Raw genomic sequence first — 11692 nt, 5'->3', positions numbered from 1 at the left:
TTTTTTTGGGTCAATGTTTGTGTTATATTGCCATTTAAACGTTACGTGGCACTAAGCCAAGCTGAATTGCTTACATGTATATTCCTCCAAAGCTGATACCTATACATATACCCCTCAAAACACTGATTCTTAATTGGATATCTCTCAAAGTCCTTGTTTCTGTATGACTACCCAAAAATAAAATTAAATGACTGTTAAATTTTTGATCCACTTAATACTAGAAACATAAAAACATCCGTACTCTAGCTGCATATATTACTCTTAACTAAGCGCATAGTCTTTTTCATCTATTAAATTGGTTAAAATTTTGCATATGACACTATTTTTTTTAATAAAATTGTGATTTACATCATATATTTTTACTATTTGTAAATCGAGTATTTAGTAAATATGTGTAGACAAATTTTGCATAAATTTTTACTAGCATCGTAAGAATATTTTATTAAGTAGAGATATTTTATTTTTAAAACGACTAAAATGCTCTTGGTATAACTTTGTTGAGGATATTTTTATAGTGCATAATATAAGCCAAGATTTTGTTAAAAGATAAGGTGTTATATATAAATTTTTTTTATAACAAAAAAAGTATATTAATTAAAAAACAGTACCTATACAAATAAAAAAAAATTTAGAAGGGTATATAAGTGTTTTTTAGAAAAAAAGATTTTGAGGGGTATAGATGCAAAACTAAAAAATCCGGAAGTCACCAACATTATATGAAATATGACCCCTTCAACAATATAATAATACTATTTCAAGTAATGACAACAGATTATAATTAAGTAATAGTAATATTTATTTCAATACTAATTAAATTTGTCTCTAAGTTTTGATTAATTTACCTATTTTTTTTATATTCGACTGTGGCTAGGGGGAGAGAGAGGAGGACGTATGATTGCTGGTAGGGCAGAGGGAATGCATGGCAGCCAATATTTTGACGGTTGATTAGTAGTTTAGAAAGAAGGGCATTTAATTTAATCTGATCTTATTATTTTCCTAATAAAATTAAGGGCACTATGACCAAAGGGACCCACTTCAAATATATTTAACTTAGACGTGGGCCATAGCACATATCTAAGGCCTCATGAGTTGGGCCACATAGTACTAGTGATAAGTTATGGATAATTGGAATTTTTTTTATTAATATCACTCCTTGATCTAAAATTTGTTCCAAATATTATTCAACTTCTAAAAAGTACCCGCCTCATAATATGGATTTAATTTAATAGGCGGAGTTTTATATTTTTATAAATATGCCAGGATTTGAACCCACAAATCTATATTAACTCACAAACTACTCTAAAAACTCCCTATATTATTATCATTTTATAGATTAGCATCTCTTAGCTCATTTTTTTTTCTATATTTTTTATTTCACATTTGGAGTTAACTTAACCCAACTATTTTCAAATAGAAAAGTATCAACCAAGAATTATCCTATTAGAATACTAAGGATGATTTCTAAAATACGTAAATTATCTTTTTTTTTCTTCTCTATTTTTATAATAAATATTAATGATTATTTTTGGATTTGGCTTGTGGGTTTAAGATAGAGTAATTAGATTTAGAAACAGACAAGAAATAGGTTAAAGATGAATATGGCTTATATAGGTTTAGTTAGTGTGGGGTCTAGGTTAAATATTTTTGAGTATTTTAGTAATTAAACTAGTAGAGCTACATAAATTATAGACTAAGATTAATAATAATTAATTAAAAGATAATAGTGTATTAGATGAAAAATATAGTGAAAAATGAGTGACTAGATTAAAAAAATTTCAAAAACAAAGTGTTAATAGAATCATAATAAAAATATAGGACATTATCTAAAAACTATATATATATATACACACACACACTGAGAAGACAATAAATCATTGGCTTTAGAAGTAACATAAAAAGTGACGCTCGAGAGGGTCAAAGAAGACAAACATTTGTTGCGCAACTAATAGCAATGTGCACGAGCCAGTAAGATTACTACATGGATATCGTGCAAATTAAGCTTAATGCTAAGGATACAGAGGTTGCATGAATAGTGAAGGAAGACGACACGATTGTGATTAGAAGCAAGAGGAGGAATACTACATAGCTTGTATCATACAAAGTTATGAATTATGGGCTTGAAGAGTAGTCTGTGAGACTTAGTTGGTGTTGGCTTCCACGAATAGCCAAGAAATTAAGATATCAATTACTATAAAATATATAGCCATTTGCATAGGTATATATAATATATAGAATATATTTATTGGTTACAAGTAAGAGGAGGAATATAATATGGAAGACAAGTTCTTAGAGAATGTGGCTAGTATGGGTTGTCAAACTGGTTCACGAGCTACTTGAGCTTAATCAATTATTTTTACTTTGATTTAGAAATAAGTTGAGCTTAACTAATAAACAAGCCAAACATGCATTTGATCTGAAAAGCATGGCTATGTGTACAAAGAATTGTCATTTGTGGTTCTTCAAGGAATCACTTATGGTTGGAGTCTAATCAAGCTAGACTCCCTTGCCTATTTCGAAGTATTTGCCCTTAATCGTATAATTAAGAGTATTCACTACTTCACAATGAAAAATATCGTTCTCCAAATGGATTGTTTCTGTTTGGTATAAGTTCTTAGAGGTGAAGACAACCCTCTCTAGACCATTAAAAATTAGGAGTAAAAAATTAAAGTTAAATTTTCTTTATTTTTCAAATTTAAAGCTGACCGCCGATCCTACTTCGATAAGTATGAAGCGCTCAGTCGAACAAGTCTGCAATCAAAGTGGATACTTGTTCTTGATGGTTACCTACGAAGAAGGTAATCGATTGGGTTGCAAACAAGGATTTTATTGTAGATTTTTGAAGAGTTCATAGTGATTATTCAATTTTGCTACTTGACTTTCATGATACCTTGCTTTTGACCTTTATGACGATTATTCTAATAGCATGGTGTAACTCCTGGGGGTGGGGCATTCACTTGTGGAATAAGTTTTATATTGATATAGCTATGCGTATTTATTATACTTGTATAAGAGAAGTTATACAAAGAGAAGCTATTATAATGTTTACTTCTAAACGATATAATATGTAGTAATTATAATTCACATGATGTAAAGCTAAAATGATAGTTTGGCAGATGACTAAATATCTTTTATAACTGATAGATAAGAGCAATTCTAACCGGCGGTTGAGCTCTAATGGAGCTGTAAAACTAGCTCCAAATTTGGAGCTAGCAATAATGGGGCTCTAAATTTGGAGCCCCACCATAAAAATGGAGCCCGACTCCATTTGTCATTTCAACCTTTTGAAATACCAAAATTATCCAATAATTATTACATTCAATCATTTTAATTTTATTTATATTTTTTATTAAATAATTTAGTTAGTTAAACTGAATATATAATTAGTTTTACTAATCAGTTTTTAACAAAAATAATATCATTGGAAAGGTCTCATCGAGACCTTTAAAATGAGTCTAATATTAAATTATTTTTGAGCTAATTTAAAATTTTAATTTTTTAATATTTATAAAAAATGAGTCTAATAAATTATGTGTCCTAAAATATAATTACTTAAAATTATTCTCAATATAAATATTAAATATTAAAATATATTAGATATGAAATACATCCAACATGAAATATATTAAAAATGAAACCGAGACTGGAACCGGTTGCTACGGAACTGGAACCGGTGGCTACGAAACCGGAACCGGTAGCTACGGAGATGACTTACCAGAATATTAAACATCTATTGTTTTTATTATGTTTGATTAATTTTTGCTTATTTTATGTAATGCAATTTTGATATTTTTAGTTAATGATATGTAATGCTTATTTCGATGTTTATTTTGTGTAATGTAATTTCGATGCGTTTAATTAAAAAATTAGTAATTTAAAATTACTTCTGAAACTATTAAATATTAGTCTTATTTTAAAGATCTCAATGAGAGTTTTCTAACCATATATTTTTTATTAAAAAATAATAATGTTAAAATGACATATTAAGTAATTTAAAATAGGTAATATAATAATATATATTATATTATTATTTTAATATATATGGAGCTCGGTGCGTTGGAGTGCACCGGGCTCTTGCTCCATTTTTGGCTCCATATTTAGAGCCTTTGGGCTCCAAATATAGAGCTACGGTTGGAGATGCTCTAAGGAGAAAAGAGGAGAGGAGAGAGAAGATAAAGAGTAGAAAGAGTGATTGAAAGAATAGTTGATTAAAATGATGTCTTTTCAGGGTAAATTAGTAATTAATAAATATAAAAATATTGGAAGGAAGAGAAAAGAAGAGAGAAGTAGGTACTATTAAACTAGTATTAAGATAAGTGATTATTAACACTAGTATAGAGAGGCTGATACTAGAATAAATATAAAAATATTAGAAGGAAGAGAAAAGAAGAAAGAAATAGGTACTATTAAACTAGTATTAAGATAAGTGATTGTTAACACTAGTATAGAGAGGCTGATACTAGAATAAATTTTCTTCTTATATGAGTGAAGACCCTAAAGCTAATATGCATCTCATATTTGGCAAACTCAACTAGAATTAGCTTATATGTCAAATGTTAATATTGCAATGCATTTTTAATGGGATAGCACTTTAAAACTTAGTATCTTAATCACTACAACATCTAAACGAGACGATAATGGGGTCGAATTAAACCAAATGTGCTCCAACACAAGCACAATGTGTTTATCAAATGGGGTATCGCGTGATACATATTATTTGAATTCTTATGAGTTATTTAGGTTATATACAAGTTTATTTGTGTTATAAATATATTATTTGGGTTATAATCGAGTTATCATATCACTAACGAATTAGCAAGTTATGTTAGTAAAGAGTTAAGGTAATAAATATGAGTATGTCCTATTAAATAGTCGAGTTAGATGATTAGAATCCGATTATATTAAACACAAATATGTTTGAAGCTTTTAGGCTCATATTGAGTTAGTGAATTTGGTTTAAAAATTGACACCCCTATCTAAACATATTGGGTAATAAAATTAATATAATAATTTTGAAACCCTTAGTTGGGGTATTTGCACCAAAAAATCTTTAAAACTTTAAAATAATAAAATTAGGCTCTTATGGGTACCTCTTATATAAATTATACATATTTTATTGTAAAAAAGTGTGTGTCTAATGCAGAAAATAGATGCTATCATTATTGGTCATTGATTTTGTAAACCTAGCATCAAAAAAATTTGATATTAAAAATTGTTGACCATTATATTTTTTCAATATCATTTTGCTTAAAAAGTGTAGCGACTCATTAGGTTGGATAATTATTCGAATAGATTCATATAAAGAATTAATGACTTTTGAAAATTGTTATCGCATTTCTCCTCAAAAAAGAAGGTTTTGTAATGGAAAGTTAAAACTGCACATATAGTTTGGTGGCTATAGAAAGAACATTATTCTCTTGTATATGAGATGAGTAGCTTAAAGAATGCTAAGATGACAAAGATCATCAAATTAAAATTAAAAGAATTCTTGCTATCATAGAGTCATCATATAGATATGGATAGGAATGTATAACCGTATTAAGATGTTTTTGTATGTTGATGCTGTCTTTTTACAATATATGAAAGTGATAAAAGTTAATGTTTTTGCATTCTCACCTTTTCGAGAGTAATTCTAATAGGAAAAAAGAATGCAAGAGTTGTTTCACAGTCTTCACAAAAAATTGAGTTATGAGCAATTTAATTTGGACTTATTACTGCAAGACTTGTGGAACGTTTAATAATTGAATCAGATGCTAAAAATGTGATGAAGATGCTTCGATTTTGGCTAAGATTAGTTGTCTGGTCTTCTGCAAGAAGTTTGGTGGCTTTCTACTAGTTTTAAAAGTATTTCTAATTTATCCTAAAATACTGTTATATAGAGGTATATTCATTAGCCTATGAAGGGATTCACATAGTTTAAAATCATATCTTCTTGGTACTATGACTTTGTTTTCATAATATTTCGTTCCTAATTATAATTTTTTTTAGCTTAATGGAGAAAAAAAATATTCAAGTTGTTTTCCGACAAACATATAGAGCGCCTAGTTTTATATAGAAAATAAATAAAACCTAGCACTATAATAGTCTACAGCTAGGACGTTTAATCATTCGATAGCTATTTATTCCTCCTTTTTGCATGCCTGCCCAAAATAAAAATAAAAAAAACAAAGTTTTACTATATAAGACTCATTTATGGTCTTTAGTATTCTTATTACAAAATCATTGCTGCAACTTAGAGTTAGTATATAGTTTTATCTCCTTATTATTTTTTCCTATTATCTTGTTGCAACTCTATATATCCCTTATTCTTGTGGGTTTTATTTGCATCTCTATTTTCTCATTACACCAAACTCGGATATTATTTGCTAGCTACTCACAATCCACAAACAAACAAACGGTTCACTATTTAAGTTTTCTTATAAATTTTTTCTTTTTTAAGATAATAAAATGCTTCTTTAAAAAATAACTCCCTTTTAAGCTATATTACCATGCAAATCATCGTCTAAAAAAATAATTTATTAAATCACCTTTTAAGTCAGCGATCTTTCTAAGCTCTCATCTGCTGGCATAAACGCATACACGACAATAACTACTATGAAATTGTAAATAAAAAGTCAATCATAAATGAGTTTTTTTTTTCAATATCCTAGTAGAATTACCCCACCCCTATATAGGGTAAATTTATAGTTGGCAGATTATAATTTATTCCTATTGGTTTTGCTGGGGTTTAGTTTATGGATGTACTTTGAACTTAAGCACTCTACCAATTTTTTAGTCTCCAAAACTAACAGCATTTTATTGGTGCTAATAATTTCTTTTACAAATAAATAACAAAATGACTGAGCTATGTTCTCATCTACAAATTAGACTATATTTCTATAAAGATGATCAAGTCATTTTAGATATCAGTTAACGGTTGACTAATAGCTAAAATTTAGCCTGAAGTAGTTAAGTATTAAGTTTAAAATCAAGCCAAAAACAAAAGGGGGATAAATTATAATTTCCCCTAATTGAGAGAAATAAAACAAGGCATTTATAAATTGTAGTAGGAATCCTACATAGATCCCACCCAAATCCAATGGCCCCCAATAATTAATCCCTTCTCCAAGCTCTACCCCTGACCCGAGGGTAAATCCGTCATTCCAGGCTAACAAGCTGGTGCTGACGTGGCACTCCCACATGCATATAAAAATAAGGGGGGGAATTCCTTTCGCACCCTTCTCCCCTCTCTCTCGTGCGGACACCTCATCAACATCCATCATAGAAGGAAACGACCCAAGAAAAAGAGAAAGAGCACAGAAACAAAGAGAGAGAGAGAGATCAGAATTCAGAAGAGGGGAAAAAGAAATCCAAGAGAGAGAGAGAGAGATAGAGAACTCTCCCCTCCCCTTTCCCTTCTAGATTGGATTTGCTTCTCGATTCATATCCCCTTAATCCGAACTGAGCCCAAGAAGAATTGTTCTCCTATCGCATCAGATCCTGCTTCGATTAGAAAAAAAAAACCGTTCCTTTTTTCATTGTCCTGGAACAGGAAATAAGCTGTCGAAGGTAAGAATTCGAGCGAGGATTCTTGCTTTCTTTCCGGTGGTTGCGACGTGCTTGTGGATCTTATCTTCTTGGCCGCTCCGATCTGGTCGTGAATGGATGGATAGTTGCCTGCCTCTGTTCTTCTTGGTCATGATATAAATATATAGATATATATATATATTTTTTATTGGAAAGAATGCTTTAGAGATGATTTTATGCGATTTGAATTCTATGGTTGTCTTAAAGATGCGATTTTGCGATCTGGGTTGGATTTATGTGAGGGAATTCCTTTATCTAAAGATCGGACTCATCGGGCTAGGATTTGGGTTCCTTTTGGATTCTGTGGACGCCGATTGATCTATTAGAATTTCTATTTTGGGCCTGTGTTGTTTTCTGTTGCTCCTTTTTGTTATCCGGATAAGGTCTTGATTTGTATTTCGTTTGTGCTGTGATAAAATGGGAAGCTGATAGATGGATAACTGTGAGGTATCTCAAGAAAGGCATACTTTTTGGAGTGGAATGCTTTGCTTTATAGTTCTTCTAAAATCTTTGGGAATATGCTTTCTTTTGGAAGAAGCACTATTCACATACAATTCTTTTCCTTTGCCGTCTAGTCTTAGATTACCTGATCTCCTTACGTATCTGGTAGGGAAGCAGTTTACGTTCTTCCCGTCTTGCTTCACGAAGAACCGGTCTAAGTTACTTGTGGAGCAAATCTCTCTTGATTGATCTCAGCACTGAATGATTTGGAAAGTAATCTTTGGTATTTCTTTTGTTCTTTGCCTCTCAAGTTTGGGACTTGAAACTTTGAGATGTTCTTTTGAAGCTACTTTTGGCAAGTAACTTGTTAGTTTTCTATTCTTTCATTTGATTATGATTCTTTAATTTTATGTTTCTGGGCTTGTAGACTTTGATATTATCTGATGGATCCTCTCTCTGTTTATGTTGGAGACTTTCCTCAATTCACTTTCTTGCTACAAGAGTGACATTATCGACCATTTTCTTTGTTTCAAGTTGTAGATATATTGCTGTGTGCAATTTGCATGCAGATGCTACAATAGTTTTTCTGATATGTTCCTTCTGAATTGGACAGCAGCTTCAGTTCGCTTTCCTGCATTAGCTGCACTGCTTAATGCAGTGCCCAATGGATGCGACTTCTAGTGGAGCCTCACCATCCATAGCTTTCCACAGCATCATAGATGAGCCCCTGTCTCTTGTTTCTCCATTGCAGCAGACTTTCCAAAGATCGCAACGTCATTGCTTTGGTGACTCCACTCCAGGGGAATTCCCCTTGGCAGCAAACCCCTCAATTGTTCTCCATGTTCTGACCACATGCGATTTAGACTCCCAAGATCTAGCCAATCTTGAGGCAAGTAGTGTTAATTTGTTCCTTCCAGTTTTAGAATTGATAATGCCGTTGATGGATGTTGGTGGTTGTACCAGGCAACATGTACTTTTTTCAGGAAGCCTGCCAATTTCGCTCCCGACTTCCAATTATCTATGTCGGAGCTTGCGGCATTGGATATGTGCCAGAAAAGGGCCATCTTTAAGCCTATGACAATTGAGGAAAGAGAGCTCCTCAAACAACGATGTGGGGGTTCTTGGAAGCTAGTTCTTAGGTACATATTAGCAGGTGAGGCGTGTTGCCGAAGAGAGAAGTCTCAGGCAATTGCCGGTGCTGGTCACAGCATCGCTGTGACTTCAAGTGGGGCAGTCTACTCCTTTGGGTCAAACAGCTCCGGGCAACTCGGCCACGGAACTACAGAAGAGGAATCGAGGCCACGTCCTATCAGGTGATTTTAAACTTTCCAGTTGCTTCATGATCTCGATGCTAATAAAAGTGAACAAGAATCGAACATCCGATGCTCCTTGCAGATCGCTGCAGGGCATTCGGATCATACAAGCTGCAGCAGGAGCTGGAAGAACGATGCTGATCAGTGATACTGGTAGAGTTTATGCATTTGGGAAGGATTCCTTTGGAGAAGCAGAATATGGGGGTCAGGGGTCTAAGGTTGTTACTACACCTCAGATGGTGGAATCCTTGAAGGACATATTTGTTGTTCAAGCAGCAATAGGGAACTTCTTCACAGCGGTTCTGTCTCGAGAAGGGAGGGTCTATACTTTCTCCTGGGGAAATGACATGAAACTTGGTCACCAGACAGAACCGAATGACCTTGAACCGCATCCTCTCTTGGGCCCTCTTGAAAATATCCCTGTGGTGCAGATTGCTGCTGGCTACTGCTATCTCCTAGCACTGGCATGCCAACCAAGCGGCATGTAAGCTTCTCTTCATACTATTTCTTCTTATCCTATCATATCCAATGAGCTTCTTGATTTCTTAAATGCAGTGATTGAGATTGAGCTACAATACTGTGACTAAGGACTATTAGTAAAAAGTTTCATCAATGTGACTTATCGAAGTGTAGTTGGGTTACACCTTTTGCAATTATAATGCAGGTCGGTATACTCTGTTGGCTGTGGTTTAGGAGGAAAGCTTGGGCATGGTTCCAGAACCGATGAGAAGTATCCTAGGTTGATCGAGCAGTTCCAGGCTTTGAACCTGCAGCCAGTGGAAGTTGCAGCTGGTGCCTGGCATGCTGCTGTTGTAGGACGAGATGGGCGGGTGTGCACTTGGGGATGGGGGCGATATGGCTGCTTGGGTCATGGAAATGAGGAATGCGAGTCTGTTCCCAAGGTTGTAGAAGCCTTGAGCAACACTAAGGCTGTCCATGTTGCAACTGGTGATTACACCACTTTTGTTGTCTGTGATGATGGAGATGTGTATTCATTTGGATGTGGTGAATCCTCAAGCCTCGGGCACTCTGCTGCTGTGGACGGACAGGTTAGCCGTGCTTTCAAATTTCATTTCACCTTTTAGATTGGCAAAATCATTTAGGCTACAACTTCCTTTTTCTTATTCTGTACTTCTCCCTTTAGATATTGTCCTACTTTCTTATTCAATAATTATTCATGAGCAAGGGCTCTTATCTTAATTCTAGCATCAGTCCACATGGATTATCGATCCGAAAATCTAGTTTGCCTTCTTCATTACTTTCTTTTCAGAGGAAATGGCTATCACTTTTTGAATCACTAATAGGTTTCTCATTCATTTGTCCTTGAACAGTCCAATAAAATTTATGGATGAGTATCGAGTCAGACATTATTGCTGAATGCTGATTTCTTGATTGCTGTCATTACCAGGGCAACAGGCACACAAATGTTCTTAGTCCTGAGTTGGTCTCCTCACTGAAGAGGACCAACGAGAGAGTGGTGCAGATTAGCCTGACAAATTCGATATACTGGAACGCACACACATTTGCTCTCACAGACTCTGGTAAGTTGTATGCATTTGGGGCGGGGGATAAGGGTCAGCTTGGTGTTGAACTTACGGCGCAGCAGAGCGAGAGAGGAAACCCGGAGCGTGTCGACGTCGATCTCAGTTAACTCCGAAAGCATCCTCTCCTCTAACAACTTATCTTGTTAATTCTTTAATTTTCTCGTGCAGCCCTGCTAGTAGCTACGATGAATAGCTACCTCTCTCACTCACACAAAGCATCTGTTGTTCATATGCTGTGTCTATCTTTCAAAAAAATTCATGTTGATATGTAAATATAAGAAAGAAGCATGTCCAATGCATAGTCAAGCTTGAAATTAGGATCCATTTAAAGCACTGGGTTCCTTTGAACATATAGACAGCTGACATTTGTTAATAGTTTAAGCTCAAGGTGTGCAAACTTAATGTGTTCATTTCATTACTTGAAGAATATATTTCTTTTTTTCAGATTCAAATCAATCAGGGCTGCAATCAAACAGGCAAGACATGTTATGTGTTTGATACTAATGAACCCACACAGCCACACTTATGTTTTATTTGGTTACACTTGCAAGTCCTCTGCTTCTTTGAGGCATACTTGCAAAAAACCTACCTCTTGTTCAGCATATTGTAAATTTTTAACTGTACAAAAGTGAGAAAAGAGGAAGGATATGTTTGCAAATATTGGAAATATTCATTGTGAACTAACAGAAGTTGGTTCTTAGCAGCTATACATGAAAAGAAGTATATATATATAATATATTTTTCTTTAAGCAATAAAAATTGAAATGTAGTAAAAGATGGTATGCAATGGCAACAAAAGGCCCAAGAAAAGGGGACTTCCCATGGCAATTG

General features: G+C 33.7%; 1 protein-coding gene across 3 annotated transcripts; it reads left to right on the top strand.

Annotated features, from left to right (window-relative positions):
• The first annotated feature begins 7211 nt into the window (after nt 1-7211).
• LOC140801792 (ultraviolet-B receptor UVR8) lies at nt 7212-11258 on the top strand. Of its 3 annotated transcripts, none has more exons than XM_073157075.1 (6): nt 7212-7545; nt 8618-8893; nt 8968-9317; nt 9400-9801; nt 9982-10366; nt 10726-11258. In XM_073157075.1, the coding sequence occupies exons 2-6, from the start codon at nt 8657-8659 to the stop codon at nt 10966-10968; spliced, it is 1617 nt and encodes a 538-aa protein (XP_073013176.1). In that variant the 5' UTR covers nt 7212-7545; nt 8618-8656; the 3' UTR covers nt 10969-11258. The 3 variants fall into 3 exon arrangements, with proteins under 3 accessions (XP_073013176.1, XP_073013177.1, XP_073013178.1); XM_073157076.1 differs by having other exon boundaries at nt 7261-7545; nt 8621-8893; XM_073157077.1 differs by lacking the exon at nt 7212-7545 and adding an exon at nt 8179-8287.
• Nucleotides 11259-11692: the final 434 nt, after the last annotated feature.

This window comes from Typha latifolia, chromosome 15 (assembly GCF_019914945.1).
Source record: "Typha latifolia isolate L0001 chromosome 15, TyphaL0001v2, whole genome shotgun sequence".
Taxonomy (NCBI): Eukaryota; Viridiplantae; Streptophyta; class Magnoliopsida; order Poales; family Typhaceae; genus Typha; species Typha latifolia.
Note: the sequence above shows the minus strand (reverse complement) of the source record. Positions and strands in the feature narration are given on the sequence as shown.

Excerpts from the sequence above, each read along its gene's own strand:
- LOC140801792 (XM_073157075.1), top strand. The coding sequence starts at position 8,657 with ATGCAGTGCCCAATGGATGCGACTTCTAGTGGAGCCTCACCATCCATA. Across the intron at positions 9,318-9,399 it reads TCGAGGCCACGTCCTATCAG|ATCGCTGCAGGGCATTCGGA; the intron begins GTGATTTTAAAC and ends TGCTCCTTGCAG. Across the intron at positions 10,367-10,725 it reads CTGCTGCTGTGGACGGACAG|GGCAACAGGCACACAAATGT; the intron begins GTTAGCCGTGCT and ends TGTCATTACCAG.